The sequence below is a fragment of the Crotalus tigris genome, unplaced genomic scaffold, assembly GCF_016545835.1.
Source record: "Crotalus tigris isolate CLP2741 ecotype Arizona unplaced genomic scaffold, ASM1654583v1 scf7180000023687.2574627, whole genome shotgun sequence".
NCBI classification, from domain to species: Eukaryota; Metazoa; Chordata; class Lepidosauria; order Squamata; family Viperidae; genus Crotalus; species Crotalus tigris.
In genome coordinates, this window is record NW_024100118.1 from 1,864,088 (window position 1) to 1,879,954 (window position 15,867).

Below are 15,867 nucleotides of genomic sequence, written 5' to 3' on the forward strand. Positions count from 1 at the left end.
TCTGGGCTTCCAGCATGGGCTATCTCTCAGTTAACCAGCTATGCTCTGAAAAAAGTTGTCAGGCTTTTTCAGTGAAAGTTAAGCTGCACCATATACCTATTTACCTGATCTTATAGAAATGTAAGAAATGTCACTGAGTTCTATAAGCTTTATTTCAAGATAATAGCATATATAGGATTGCAGGCTTATGAGATTAAAAAGAAACCATCTTAAATATAAGTATTATACTTAGGATGCTTCCATCAAGACATCAGGCATTGTTCATTTTGCATTTGAGTTTTCTTTTACTTTTGTTTCTTTAAATGTTCTGCATCTATGAATTAGGTTTTTTTGATACAAAAATAAGAGTAACTACAAATACCTCTTGGCAAAATCTTTGCCACATTTCTAAAGAAAGGGGGAAAATCAATAAAAAACTTGCCAGACAATAGCTATTGCAATAAAATATGCCAGCTTTTTAAAAAGCAGACTCAATGAACAGACCACATACTACTTTTATTGCAAAGACATGGAAGGATTATCCAAGATGGAGGTCTCCCTAGAACAGGATTTATGGAACAGACATTTCAGGTAAAATTAAGGGGCTTGTAGGAGAGAATCAGTATTATCAATAACTACAATATATCAAAATAACTCAAAATATTAATGCCATAATCTAATATATAAATAATATCTGTCAGTCAATAAAATACAGTTATACAGGTTGTCCTCAACTTACAACAGTTCATTTTGTGACCATTCGAAGTTACAATGGCACTGAAAAAGTGACATGATTGTTTTTCACACTTACAACCATTGCAACATCTCCATGGTCACATGATCAAAATTTAGATCCTTGGCAACTGATTTGTATTTATGATGGTTGCACTACCCTGTGGTCATGTGACCATCTTTTTTGACCTGATAAGCAAAGTCAGTGGGGAAGCCAGATTCACTTAACAGCTTTGTTATTAATTTAACAACTGGTGATTTAGTTAACAACTGTGACAAGAAACATTGTAAAATTAGGCAAAACTCACTTAATAAATGTCTCACTTAACAACAGAAATTTTGGGCTCAATTGTGATCGTAAGTTGAGGACTACCTGTACTAATAACAATATCATACATGTCATATCTATACCAAATCTTCATTCAAACATTCCAAATTCTTTGGAAAACCAGTTTTTAAGAACTTTTGAGTTCCAACTGTCCAGAGTTAGGATTAGGTCTCCATGAATGTGGAGAGCAAAATGGATTCACCAACAGATTCCCAGTGCATTGGTATGGGTAGGAGGGAAGCAATGGATGGAAACTAATCAAGGAGGAAGCAACTGAGAACTAAGAAGAAATTTCCTGACAGAACAATTAATCAGTGAAACAACCTGTTGAATGCTCCAACACTGGAAGTTTTAAAGAAGAGATTGGATAACCATTTGTCTGAAATGGCATAGAGTTTCCTGCCTGAGCAGGGGGTTGGACTAGAAGACCTCCAACGTCCCTTCCAACTCTGTTATTCTATTATTAGGAGGGCGGAGACATTTTGGGACCACCGTTTCTACATATACTGGTAAAATCCATGGGAAAACTTCATTGGAGGGTAAATCCATTTAAGATTAGGGTTAGATTTCCATGAATTCAGAGAGTATAATGGAAACTTTCCCAGGCCACCTTCTAAATCTATTCTGGTAAAATACATTGGAAAATCCCATTGGGTGAAAACTCCACTTAGGGTTATGGTTAAGTTTCCATGAACTCGGAGCGCAAAATGGATGTCACCAACGGATTCTTAAAACATTGGAATGATTAGGAGAGCGGAGACATTTCAGCCTGCACTCTATATGTTTGTTGGTAAAGTATATGAACCCCCCCCCCCCTTTTCCTCATTTTTTTCATTTAGGATTAAAGTAAGGTAAGGTCTCAATGACCTCAAAGAGGAAAATGGATATAACCAATACATTATGAGCACATCGGTATAGTTAGATGGGTGCTGACTTTTCCAGCCCACTCTCTATATCTTTCCTGGTAAAATACATGGGAAAATTACATTGTAGGAAAACGCACTTAGAGTTAGGGTTAAGTCGCTATGAACTCGGAGAGCAAAATGCAAGTCGCCAATGGATTCCTAGCACATCGGTATGATTAGGAGGGTGGAGACATTTCGTGGCAGGAATCTATATGTAATCTTAACCCTAAATTGATGTCTATTTTGCTCTCAAAGTTCATGGAGACCTAACCCTAACATTAAGTGGATATATCCTCCAATGGGACTTTCCATTGTATTCTACCAGGAAAAATAGAGAGAGTGGGTTGGAAAGGTTTGGGCTCTCCTAATCATACCAATGCATTAGGAATTCATTGGTGACATCTACTTTCCTCTTTGAATTCATGGAGACCTACCCTAACCCTAAGTGGGTATAGCATCCAATAGGATTTTCCCATGTATTTTCCCAGGAAAGATATAGAGGGTGGGCTGGAAAAGTCAGAGCCCTCCTAATCATACATATCCTTCTAGGAATCCTAGGAATTCAAAAGCTTTCAATTCTTAGAATATCCGAGACTGCTCATGGGACAAGCAGGATAGTATTTTTGAGTTAGCTAGGTTTATGTTTTGTGAAAAGAAAGTGGCACTTTTAGGTATTAGTCCGAGGTTTTTTGGAATGAACCTGAAGACACCCCTCTGCTACATTATTTTCCATGACATTCTTGGATATAGTACTTTTTTGCTCTATTTTAATAAGCAATCTTCCCCTCTCCAGGTATACATTTTCATATATGAACACTATATTAGATCTATATTAGCTGAAACCTCTAGATCAGCGGTTCTCAACCTATGGGTCGCGACCCCATTTGGGGTCGATCGACCATTTTTGGGGGGTCGCAAAAGGTGGCGATCTGCCATTTTTCGCGGCGCCGTGCATGCGCGTCGCGCATGGGGGCGGTGCCGTGCACGCGCGTCACGCATGGGGTGGCGCCGCTGCGCACGCGTGCCGTGCATGGTGCCGCCGCGCATGGGGTGGCGCCGCACACGCGTGTCGCATGCATGGGGGCGCGCACACGCGCGCCGTGCATGGGGGCGCCACCGCGCATGTGCGCTGCACATGGGGGCGCCGCCACGCATGCGCAGAACGTTTGTGTGGCGGGGGTCGCCATCACACAAACGTTGAGAAGCACTGCTCTAGATCAACGGCTTCCAACCTTTTCTATATCCTGCACCTAGAATGCTTCTGATATATTCTTGCACCCCGTACAAAAGTTCAAAATAACGGCAACGAATTCTGCATATACACTATAATTTTGAAAACCCAAGTTTTTGCACCCCCTGGAATATCGTTCTCGCACTCCTGATTGGGAACCCCTGCTCTAGATGAATTAAATAATAGAGAGTAGGTGGCAGGGACATCAAACAGCTGAATGCCTAAGTTGTTGTGATGCCTCAGGCCTTTCTATATTATCTTCTTTCAGAAGTTCAAATGTCCAACTATGAAAGTTAGTTTGGTGTCCAAATTTTTTTGCTTTTAATGTATCTCTTTTTCCCAATGAACTTTTAAAATCAAACTTATTTTGAAATACCTAGAATAGTATCAGTTGATAAAAAAAATGCTGACTGAACATACAGTGTTTTGCTGTTTGCATCCTAGCCAGAATGCTTAAACTAATCACCTTTAAACAATTCTATTTTAATGTTGCTTTTAGGACCACTTCTGGATATCTTTTAAAAGAGAGAGCTTTTAAAATACAACTTATTTTGGAAAATGAAACTTTATTCTAAAATGTATCCAAAATTGCAAGACACAACACGATTAAAACAGATAAATACATTTTATATACAGAAAGCATTAAAACACAATTGTTAATATAATTTTATACCATTTTAATGAGTTTCCATCAACAAAATTTTACAGTTTAAAGACTTCAATTGCAAAACAGTTTTAAAATCATATGTATAAATTATGTCTACAACAACTCCAGTACAGGTAAAGTAAAATACAAAAATAATCAATACTGAAATTCAAATACAAAACCCCAAATAATGTTGCACAGGTATATGTACACTGGCTGAAATCATGCAGTTACACAGTGCAACAAAATTAACTGTCTTAGTTTAAAACCTATCACAAAATGGAACAACCATATCTGCAAGCAGGAAAATATATATTTGTAATAAATCATAGTGCATTTAGAAGTTAAATTTTATAAAATGATTGCTGAGTGATTTATTTCAAAAACTTCCCAGTTGGTTCAGACATTTCACATAACTCTAAATTATACTTCTACAAAATTAAAATTTAGAATAGTTTAAAAAGATTTAATGCCAAAACATTTCTGCCTATTTTCAGCTTAGTTTTGACATCATATCTACTTGCAAGGTATCTGTATCATTTCCTTGTTGTCAAAGAATATGCTTATGAAATATTTGATCAAAATAAAAATTTAGACTACAGTAGGTGAAATTAAAGACATACCTTGCTAGGAAGGAAGGGAGGGAGGGAGGGAAGGAAGGAAGGAAGGAAGGAAGGAAGGAAGGAAGGAAGGAAGGAAGGAAGGAAGGAAGGAAGGAAGGAAGGAAAAGACATCAGACTTAATACATCCAGTTCTGTGCCAAAGCATATACATACAAGCTGTATATGGTGAAAAATGTCTATACCTAAGACTTTGACCACAATGGTCTTGATTGCACAAAAACACATCTCAAAGGAATTTATGGCTTGAATGACATTTCAGACAATTAGGTGAGCTGGTGCAAAGTAAGTAATTTGGGAGTGTGGTTTCTTGCACAACATTAGGCCACACTGTAAAAAGTTAATGTTCGAAGAACTGTGCAGTAAAATATTTAATATGCTCCAACAGGAAAAATATACTTGTTACAATTTATTTTGCCTGGTCAGAACTTTTACATTAGCTGCCATTGGTTTGCCACAATCCAAGTTTATTGATTCGACTGTAATTTGTATTTCATCAAATTTTAAGCACTTTGATAAGATTTAGTTATATGCTTGTGATTCTTGGAAGAATTCTTAGAATTCTCTTGGCGAATCAAGCCAAGAGTTGAAAATAACAGATAAACCAGGGGGAGAGCATGATGTGCATGTGTGTAAATAGATATACTGTAATATACAATGGTATGTGTATAGATCTACATACATACATATACATGCTGTATTCTAAATAGTGTTTCACATTCTGTACAAAAGGTCACTTAGATGTAAATAACTGCAAAAATAGGCCAATTTTTGTATGCAGTCTTATAGAATTTCTGGTACCTGTGATAGGACACTGAATGAGATGCTGGTGGTATGTAAAGTCAGGAAGAAAAGTTTCTTTTTAATAAAAGGAAGCAAAAGCCTGTAATTTTTAGTATAAAAAGTGGAGGAGAGGGATTGCTAAAAATAGAAATAGTGTTAACACAATGCATATTGTAGATAATTTTGACTAGAATATCATTTATTTCAAATTCTCTTAACTGAGCCCTACAAATTATATAGTACTGAAATCAAAAACAATGGGTGCTAAACATTATATATATATATATATTGCTTTTTTCACAGGTTTGCTGGAAATTACAGGAAGTATTGCTGGATTGATTTTATTACTGTAAAAATCAAACAGCAGTGAAATTTCTTCCGTGATCTGGAACTTTCCTCTTTCATGATTGAAGGGTACATGAATGAACAGCAACATGAATTGCTAAGGGGTAATCCCAAATACATAAAAAAAGAAGACATGCTTGCTGATAAATAAAAAAAAAGAGGAAGACAAATGAAAGACAGCAATTTGGATAAAAACAGATGATGTGTTTATGATAAAATTATAATGAATATGGAAAGATGATCAAGCTCAGCTCTCAGACTAAAAGATTTTCAGCATTGCCCATTGTATTCAATACTTTAGAATTACAATTCAATTCAGATTTTTAAAAAATGTATTTAATTTACCGAATATCTAAAAACTTTCTAAAGGAACAAATTGTACAGAAAATCACTATAAAATAGGTGAGAGTTTAAGAGTATTTTCAATTCATTAAACCATTGTGCTAATATGTGGTCTCATATTAATGTTGCAAAGTATTGTACTTGGAAATAAATTCCACTCATAAGTCCCATATTTGCCTCTAGAATGTTTCTTTTTAATCAGTATGAATAATACTCATATTGACAGACATGACTTGTAAACTATGTATTGTCTAATTTTTATTTTGTTTAAATTTTTGAAATGAGTGTTTACTAGACAAACCATTGTAATGTACAGCAGGATGTTTTCATTAGCTAGCTTTCCATGACATTCATACATACCTAAAACAAAGTTATTTTTGATTGTAAATCTTATACATACATACAATAGAATTTACTTCAGAACTGTTGAGGGGTTAAAATATAGTTGAACATATTTCATAAAATCTGTAGCTTCTTTAACACATTATATGTATTGAATGGACAAGTTATATTATAATAAATTTTGCCAGTAATTGTTACATGGTTTATAAAGAATACATTTTGAAACTATTAAAGCAGTCACATTTTAAAAATTAGTTGTGACTAGGACAATTTTAAACTAATATAATTAATTCCATTAAACCAGTGATGGAGAACCTTTTAGAGACCGAGTGCCCAAACTGCAACACCAAACCCACTTATGCATTGTAGGGTGACGGGTGGGTGTGGCCCATTGGGTGGGCGTGGCTGCAGTGGTAACGGCAGACTGGATGGGACTAAAAAGTTCAATCAATTCCAACTTTGCAAGATCTTTTTTTTCCCGCGAGAAGTTGAAATTGACTGATTGAACCTTTTTTTTTTTTTTGCACATGGCAGTGGAGACCTAAAGCGAAAAGGTTTTATAAAACCCAGCTGAAGGCCTAGGACTGGGGCGATGGCATGCATGCCCACAGAGAGAGCTCTGGGTGCTGCCTCTGGCACCCGTGCCATAGGTTCGCCACCACTGCACTAAGCTATATTTGGTCACACGTAGTTGGACCTGTAACCAAAATAGTGTCTTCAAAATCCATATACAGCCCCTGAGATGCTGCCCGTTCATTGATGATGTATTTTGATTCTAATTACTAATGTCTTAATAAATTAACATACTAAAGTACAATATTTGTAAATACAGATAGTCCTTGACTTACAACCATTTGTTTAGTTACCATTTGAAGTTACAATGGCACTGAAAAAAATGAAAAAATGGCTGTTTTTCACACTTACAACCGTTGCAGCAACCCTATGGTCACATGATCAAAATTCTGGGTCTTGACAACTGGTATTTATGACTGTTATACTGTCTTGGGATCATGTGATCACGATTTGTAACCTTCCCAGCTGACTTCCGATGAGATCAATAGGGGAAGCCAGATTCACTTAACAACTTCATGATTTTCATAACAACTACAATGATTTGCTTAGCATCTGTGGCAAAAAAGGTCATAAAATGAGGTAGAACTCACTTAACTCTCTTGCTTAGCAACAGAAATGTTGGGCTCCATTCTGGTTGTAAATTGAGTACTACCCCTAGCAATTTCAAAATCCATTCTGAATGTTAAAAAGCCATCTTTATTTACTGTAATAATTGGATTTCCGTAAAACACTTTGCTTTTTTTACACTCTGTAGAATTTTGTTTTCTGATCCACTATGGATGTAAGGGAGGATTCATAACTCATATTCCTCAATTCTGTCTGCTATTTTCTGAATTCTGAGAATCTGAATTTCAGTATCATGGTGTGGAAATTCAAGAGAAAATTTATTTGTGAAAGTCTCAGAATTTGTTTAAAGTGAGAAATTAAGAAATTTACAGATTTAAATAATACATTAACCTTCTATAGAAAAATGTATCTAACACTTATTAAACCTTAATACTTTATCATCTTCTTTGAGTTTTTTGTTTTTTAATGTCAACCAGTTTTTTAAAATAAATTATACTTACTAAACCTCTTGGGAAAACCATGTAAAGCAGTGGTTCTCAACCTGTGGGTCGGGACCCCATTTGGGGTCGAACGACCATTTCACAGGGGTCGCCAAACAACGCAGTCTGCCATTTTTTCCCCCTTTTCCTTAGCTGTGCTACTCCCTTTTATTCTATTGGCTTTTGAAAGCCAATAGAATAGACTCTCTTGAATAGAGTCTAATTCTATTGGCTTTCAAAAGCCAATAGGAATTGTCCAGGCTGTCTCTGCCCTGCTGAGCCCGCCAAAAGTCCCATTCTGCAAATGGTGCTGCACCAGTTGAGTAGTCCTCGACTTACGACCGGTTGGGGGTCGCGGCATTAAAAAGGTTGAGAACCACTGATGTAAAGTATGGACTTATAAGCATGTACAGACCCATTTTATATTAACCTTTTCAAATTCTTTCCTCTATTCCTTATATTCTAACTTTTGTGTGATGCATTTCCTTTCAGTGAAAATACACATAGAGATACAGTACCATAAATTAATGAACAATAAACTGAAACAAGCTTTTTTCTGTGGAAAGTTTAGTATTGATATTTCACTTGTTTTTAAAAAGAATAGAGTGATGCGATATGAAACAGATCAAGGAAAGATGTGGTATAGGGGCACTTTGATGGAAGGAGGAAGACAAGACAGCTTCTCAACAGAAGTACTTGAAAATCTCTTTCATAGTAATTTCATTTAATTGCTTTCAGACAATAGCATAATAACATTTTTATTCAATACATTCATTAGTCTGTAATTTCATAATTGATGGCTTAACAGACTAGCAAGTTTCAAACTCACCTATTTATGGCTACTGGAGATTATAAATTGATAAGACTTTTAATATTCAGAGATTGCAGGCCTTGAAATATTAGGAACGCAAAGGAATTTTTAGGTTGTTTGTATGTATGAGTTTTTCTTGGGAACGTAACAGCCATCTTACGGAACTAAATAATGAACTTAATTAGTTCTTGATTTGATGTTAGAAGTTGGAGTGTGTGTATTGTTACTTGCTGAATATAGGTACAAAGTAAAGCATGGATTCACCAAATAATTTTTCTACAATATTTTGATAGCATCGAAAATAAGCTTTACTGCTGCCTGTATTCTTGGTTGCAGAAATGTACATGGTTTGCTACATAATAAAAACTTGTACTTTAAATGTTCTAAATTTCTCTCATCACATATAAAAAGCTGAAACTTTACTTAGTTTTCCTATATTCTAGGAAAATCCTGTATTTCTGTTAGACTATAGTATAGTAGTCTCTAGTATAGTATACTATAGTCTTCCCTTTTACTTGCAAATAAATGAAATAGTTATTTGTATCAATATTTTTATAATACAAAACTCTAAATGTGTAAAAAGTGTTTAAAACTCTAAAAGCCAGAACCACTTTTTAAAAACAAAGCAAAGTCTGGTCTTAAACATCACTCAGTAGATATATACAAAGACAACTGGCTAAGGATCTAAAAATAGCAACTGTAGTCGTTATCCAAGGTGATGAAATAAAAGCTAATTTTCCCATTCAAATTGTGAGATTTAACTTTAGCTTGATAAGGCTCACCTAAGTTAAATGTTACTGGAAATAGAGGACAATCATTTGCAAATTTATTAAACAAGCCTTAAGTACTAATCCTAAAAATCCCAATGCATATATAGCCATTATTTCTCATGCCAAATTCTATATCATACTATACATTTTTTCTAAATGATGCTAAATGAATATTTTTTTAAAAAAATGTAAATGCTCACATATTCAAAGTATGGCCATAAGCCCTTGAAATTTGATTACAGCACACATTATATTAGAAAATGACATATTTTAGCGATATAATTGGAATCTAATGTCCAGAATAATAATTCCAATTATGAACTGATCATATTATTTCCTAATTTTAATTTTAATCAATTTTATTATTGTGAATTAAATTTAAAAAGGGAAACCATTTATTTTCTAAATCTTTTAAAAATAAAATATTGAAATTGCACAGGACATCTGTACAATTATTAGAAATGCCTGTCTATCTAGAATGCCATTATTTAGAAAGACATAAAATCTTAATGCCACAAATAGCGGATAACATAATTGAAGCAGTCTTGGAACTCAAACAAATCCTAGTTGATAGTTCCAATGAAAAAAGACCGGCTTCACTTAGTATAAGGAATTTTCTACAGGAGCAAGACTTGACCAATCTGTTCAACAGTCAGGAAATGTTCCATGTGAAAATGCATTAATGGTATTCCTTGGCATTGAAAAAATTAGAGAACTTGTGTTTGCGTAGATCTCCATATGTACATCAGAACTTTTAGAGAAGTGTGTATTACATAATCACAATAATTTCATATCGTATTCAAGCTGGAAATATGAATTTTTATATTTTGATACTAAATTGTAACCTGAAATACTTAAGTTTCATCTTGTTTTTTTAAAAATATTTAATATACCAAAAGAATTAACATACACATTCTTATTCACTAGTTACGCTTAAAATTCCAGTATATACTGTCGACTGGAATGAAGGCTTAAGTTGTGCAATAATTTCTGATGAATAGCATGAAAAAAAAATACTTTTTCCAGATTACCCTATATCAGGGGTGTCAAACTTGCAACGTCATGTGACATGTCGCGACGTATTGTGACTTTTTTTCCATAGCCAGCAATGCGGTGGGTGCAGTTTTAGCATGACGCATCTGACCTGCAGGCCGGCAGTTTGAGACCCCTGCCCTATATCATGCAGATACTTTTATTAAAAACTATATGCTAGGTCTGCCCACAATGAGTTTCTTCAAAAGGGAAATCAGGGAATAAATATATAATACATTAGGACTCATAAAAAAATCAGTGCAATATTTATTGGCAAAAATGTGTGACACCAATGTAAAAGAATAAAAATGTACAACTTAATCCTCTTCAAGAAATTCATTATCTAATTTCATAGTTTTGTTACATCCAGCATATTGACATATAATCACAATTATGATAAACATAGTAATGACTTTTAGTCAACCAAGTTTTGATGCTAGATTGTAATCCATAGATACAAAACAGCTACTCTTATTAACCAAATAGCCACTCTCTTGCTATAGTTATGATTAATTTACATTCCTCTGTTTTCAAAAGGATTTGGTATATCATTGTTTGGTGCTACATATGCAAGCCATGTGCTTATTCCTTCCTTTCTTCATGACTTAATGGGCTAATTCTGAGTTTTGGAAAACCATTTATGGCTGTTATATTAAAAGTATGATTTGTGCTTGCCCTATAAACCAGGATTTTAAGGAATTAGGATTTGATTGCTTGGCATTACATGTGAGTCAGCCCATTGCTTACTGTAACTGGATTGAAATATGCATATTAAATCAGCATTACATTTTTCTTAAAAACAAAAAGCTCAGTTGGAAAAAGCTTTAACTAAAAGCACCTGATAACTAAATCAGGTGCTTTTGGATGTCAGCTGTTATAGGTTTATTTTTTTCCACTAGGATCTATATAGAGATGAGAAAGTATTTAGGATGCACCAATCAGGCCAGGATAGTGGCAACCAAAGGTTCAGCTGATGATAATCTGATGAATCAGGCAAAAATGAAAATCTTCCAACTAGAAATTGGTTACTGTAACTTAGAAGCTTGAAAGACCATTTCCTTTTATGTGGTAGTCTGTCACTGTGGCTAAAGCATAGGACTTGGTGAAAAAGAGGTAAAGAAAATTACACCACCTTTTCTGAACATATGTGTGCAACAAGTTGTGAGAATAAAGAAAACCACACCAAATTCAATCCTTGATTTTAAATTTAAAACAATCATTTAAATTCATATTAAACATTTTATGTAGGAACTACTAAAATGGATTATATCCTGTATGTTTATTACTTGATACCCAATCTATTTCAGGGATTTTAAATTTGTGTTTGTGTGAATGTGTATATATATATGTGCACACGCACATAACGCTCCAGGTTATGAGATCTAGTTTAATTTACTTATTTATCATTTTCATCAGTAACTTCTAGCAAACTTTTCAGAATATTTTTAAAGAGACAGGTAGGAATAAATTTGATTTTTTTCACAATATTTTTAAAGCAGGATACAAAAGGAAGCTGATATTCTGATCACATATAATCCTTTTAAGAAGTCCATATATGTATCATGTTTTGTGAACTGTTTCCACTTGGCCTTTGGAGAAATTGCATTAAAATTCCCAAGGTAAAATATAAGTTCATCATAATTTTTCTAAATGCACTCGTCTGGGGTGGGAATTAGAATCACGGCATTAAGGTTCATATAGGACTACACCACATATAGTACATGTGGAACTTTAACATATGAGAAATAAATCAATGACTGAAAATCAATAATCTATTTTAATTTTGTTCTTCATATTGCCAAATTCTATAAATAACTTACTAGAACATACAGAAGAATCTAAACAAAAATACAATGTATAACTAGCATTGTCATTAGATATTATGTGCACAGCATTCATAGTTATCATTTTATGTGGTGTACTGGAAATGAGTTACTGGAAAAATTAGGCACAGAGATTTTTACATGCATAAAATGAATATCCAAAAAATTAATTATTGGGGTTAAGGAATCATATCCAAATCTGCCCTTCAATTCTGAGAAGACACTTTAATCCAGCAGAAGTTCCCATAAACAAAAGGGAGAGAAAGGACCTGCTTCCCATTTTGTTTTCAATTTCCTGGAATACATTTTTGAAAGAGAAAGAACAGACAATCTCTTCCCTCACTGCATTCAAGGAAGGTTTGGCTGCATCAAAAAGCTTTTCTGGATAAAATAAAATCACTGGATACTAACTAGAATTATTGTCTTGTTCTGAGTGTTCAATAAAATGAAAATAAAACACTTTGGAGTCATAGATTTAATTTTGTAAAAATATAAACATGTGCTAGGTTACACACTGCAACTTTATTCAGCTCTTCAAGGTTAATTTAGAAGTAATGGTGATACTTAAGAGCCATGTCCAAAGTTTTGTAAGTATTATGTTTTGCTTCCATGACGGGACTTCATTTCCCTTTTTTTACTTTCCTGGTATAATCTAAATTTGCTCTTTATGACCAGATTTGATGGTTGGCAGGTGAGAAGAAACATATTCCACTGGTGAATTCTATTCTGCCTGGAATGACATGACTGGATACTACCCCAAGTTTTCTTTAACACCAGCACACAATTTAAAGAATGATCTCCCCTCCCATTTTTTTTAAAGAAGTGTAAAACTGCTGCTTATTCAAAGTCTTTCACTGCAATTTCAGCAGGAAGTATACTTAGATAGATTGCAACTAATTTAAAATTCTCAGTTCCTTCTTACAGGTGGAAATAAATTCTTGTAGGCAGCACATTTACTTCCACATTTATAGAAGTATAAAGTTACAATACATGCAGATGATGGAAGCTGTTATTGTATGGGAATTATCAAACAAAATTGGTAATTCCCACAGCAAAATTGAAAATAGGAATAGGTATAGTTTTTTCACACATCATTTACTTGCCAAAAACAGGATGGGGAAATTATCATGCTTTCCTCATATAAAGCACCTTAAATTTCTGTTATTTGGAACTCAAAAAAAAAATGTGATACTGGATGAAATTTACCATGGTCTTTTAACATAAAGCCAATTAAAATTATTTTCAGATTAATAGCTGCATTTGTTTCTGAGGCAGCAGATGAAGTACCTTAAGTCAACATTAAAAATGTATGTAATAAATTTACTGATCATATAGGGCTTTAAGTTTACACTGATTTTAGTAATATCCAAAGTGGTTTAATAATATTGATAAAATATAGTGAGATGGAGATAGGAATAATAAAGCCAGTAAGTATAGTGAGGGAAAGTAATTTGCTGTCTCTTTCACTTTGGCATATGAAATAATTTGAGTATGCATATGTAATCTTGGGAAATTATGATAAATATTAGAGGAAAATATTGTGCATAAGCAATATAATCTATAGCTGTTTTTATTATAATTAGAACACCTGTGGAAGATCATACTAAGTATTTTCCCAACATTGCAATCCTGCCGATTTTATTCCTGGATGCTCCAGCACTTTAATCAAAGCCCAACAAGTATTTTGTATTTCTCTGCATAGATCAAAAAGTTGAGCTAAACTCAGTCATACCTTGAAAGCAAATATTAAAGGATATGCATCCTAATTCTCATATAACTTGGGAGTAAACTTGTTTCAATGTTTATCACCATGTAAATATGCTTAGTATAGCAGTATTAGACATTTATTAAGAAGTAGGGCACAGAACTCTTTTCTTTTTTTCTCAATTTCAGGAAGGCAAAGAACAAGTTTAACGCACTTAATAATTTTTTTTCTCAAGCAAGTGTAGTCTGCAATTCACATGATTACTGGTATTAAGTAAAACTTTATGAAAGCCCTATCATAAGCAATTTTATTCCTAACAATGATGGCTGACAATGACAAAAACAATGTATCTGAGATCATTTTTTAAAAAATAACTTACAAAGCAGTGATATACACAGCACAAAACAGGTCGGATGGGAAGAAGGAAGCAATTCTTTCGAAAGATAAAATGTAAACGTAAAAAAGATGGAATAAAAGTCCCTATTTCTTATTTCTACTTAAGATGTCATGTGATAATATTTTACAATGTCCTGAAGGTCTATATATGTATGTGCTCATATTTATGTCTCTGTAACACACACATACATACACCTATCCCTACATATACATACACAGATAATTGTTTGCAGTTCAGTCTTGGGCAGCTCTGATATGCCACATATTATAGCTGAAACCAGATCAAGACCCACTTTCTTCACAAAACAGGGAAGATGGTTGGAAAATAATGGTGGGTCCAAATGTGGCAGAAATCTTTTCTGTTAAACTGTACACAGGGATGAATTTTTTTTCTTCTTTAGTAGCTCTCTGGAGAGGGCCAACTCAGTGCAGCCTTCATGAAGAAACTTGATATTGGATCACACACTCATTGTCATGCTGGGGGAATACTGAAAAATAGGAATCCACATTTTAGCTGCAAATCATTTACCAAGATACTAATAGTGAATATGAAATGCAAGTATCATGATTAATAATAATAATTTAACATATGACTATTATTACTAATTTAACATAATAACAATTTAACAATGTGATTTGTATCTGGCTTGGCAATGAAGATAAGTATCATACCTTATTGGCTATAATTTTGCATGCCATATAATATTTGATTAAGCAAAATAATTCTAGAAGTATTTAGATACTGAAAACCCTTAAGTTTCTCCTGATTTATGATGGGCATTGCAGTGATGGTGAACCTTTTAGAAACCGAGTGCCCAAATTGCAACCCAAAACCCACTTATGTATCATTGGGTGCTGGGTGGGCATTGCCCATTGGGTGGGCATGGCTTTGGTGGTAATGGCAGACTGGGTGAGACTAAAAAGTTCAATCAATTCCAACTTTGCGAGATCTTTTTTTTCCCTGCGAGTTGAAATTGATTGATTGATTGAACCTTTTTTTTTTTGCACACGGCAGCGGAGGCCTAAAGCGAAAAGGTTTTATAAAACCCGGCTGAAGGCCTAGGACTGGGGCGACGGTGCGCATGCCCACAGAGAGGGCTCTGCGTGCCTCCTGTGGTACGCGTGCCGTAGGTTCGCTACCATGGCATTAGAGTTTTGTTTTCTCCTGCTGCCTTTGATATGGAAATTGTGTGCAAATTGATGTGTATATATTTAATGTTTATTAAAATAATGTAATCTAAATTAGTATAACACATTTCCCCGAAAGCAAGACCTTCCCCGAAAATAAGCCCTATCTTGATTTTTGAGGGTGGGCCTATTATAAGCCCCCAAAAATAAGCCTTAGTTTTGGGGTGAGACACACGCCTAAAATTAAAGCTAGAGTGGGGGTGGAGCTTACCCTTGCAGCTAGGCCTCCCATTGATCAACACTTGCCTCGCTGGTCCACTTCTTCTATGG

At 34.4% G+C, this 15,867-nt stretch overlaps 1 protein-coding gene across 4 annotated transcripts in view; it reads right to left on the reverse strand.

Moving 5' to 3' along the window:
• Nucleotides 1-10,729: 10,729 nt before the first annotated feature.
• The window catches only part of SSBP2 (single stranded DNA binding protein 2), a 164,152-nt gene continuing 159,014 nt past the window's right edge, over nucleotides 10,730-15,867 (reverse strand). For all 4 annotated transcript variants that reach the window (XM_039320771.1, XM_039320769.1, XM_039320772.1 and 1 more), the window contains one exon: nucleotides 10,730-14,897. In XM_039320771.1, coding sequence (XP_039176705.1) covers nucleotides 14,868-14,897 — 30 coding nt within the window. In that variant the 3' untranslated portion in view covers nucleotides 10,730-14,867. The remainder of the gene's footprint in view (nucleotides 14,898-15,867) is intronic.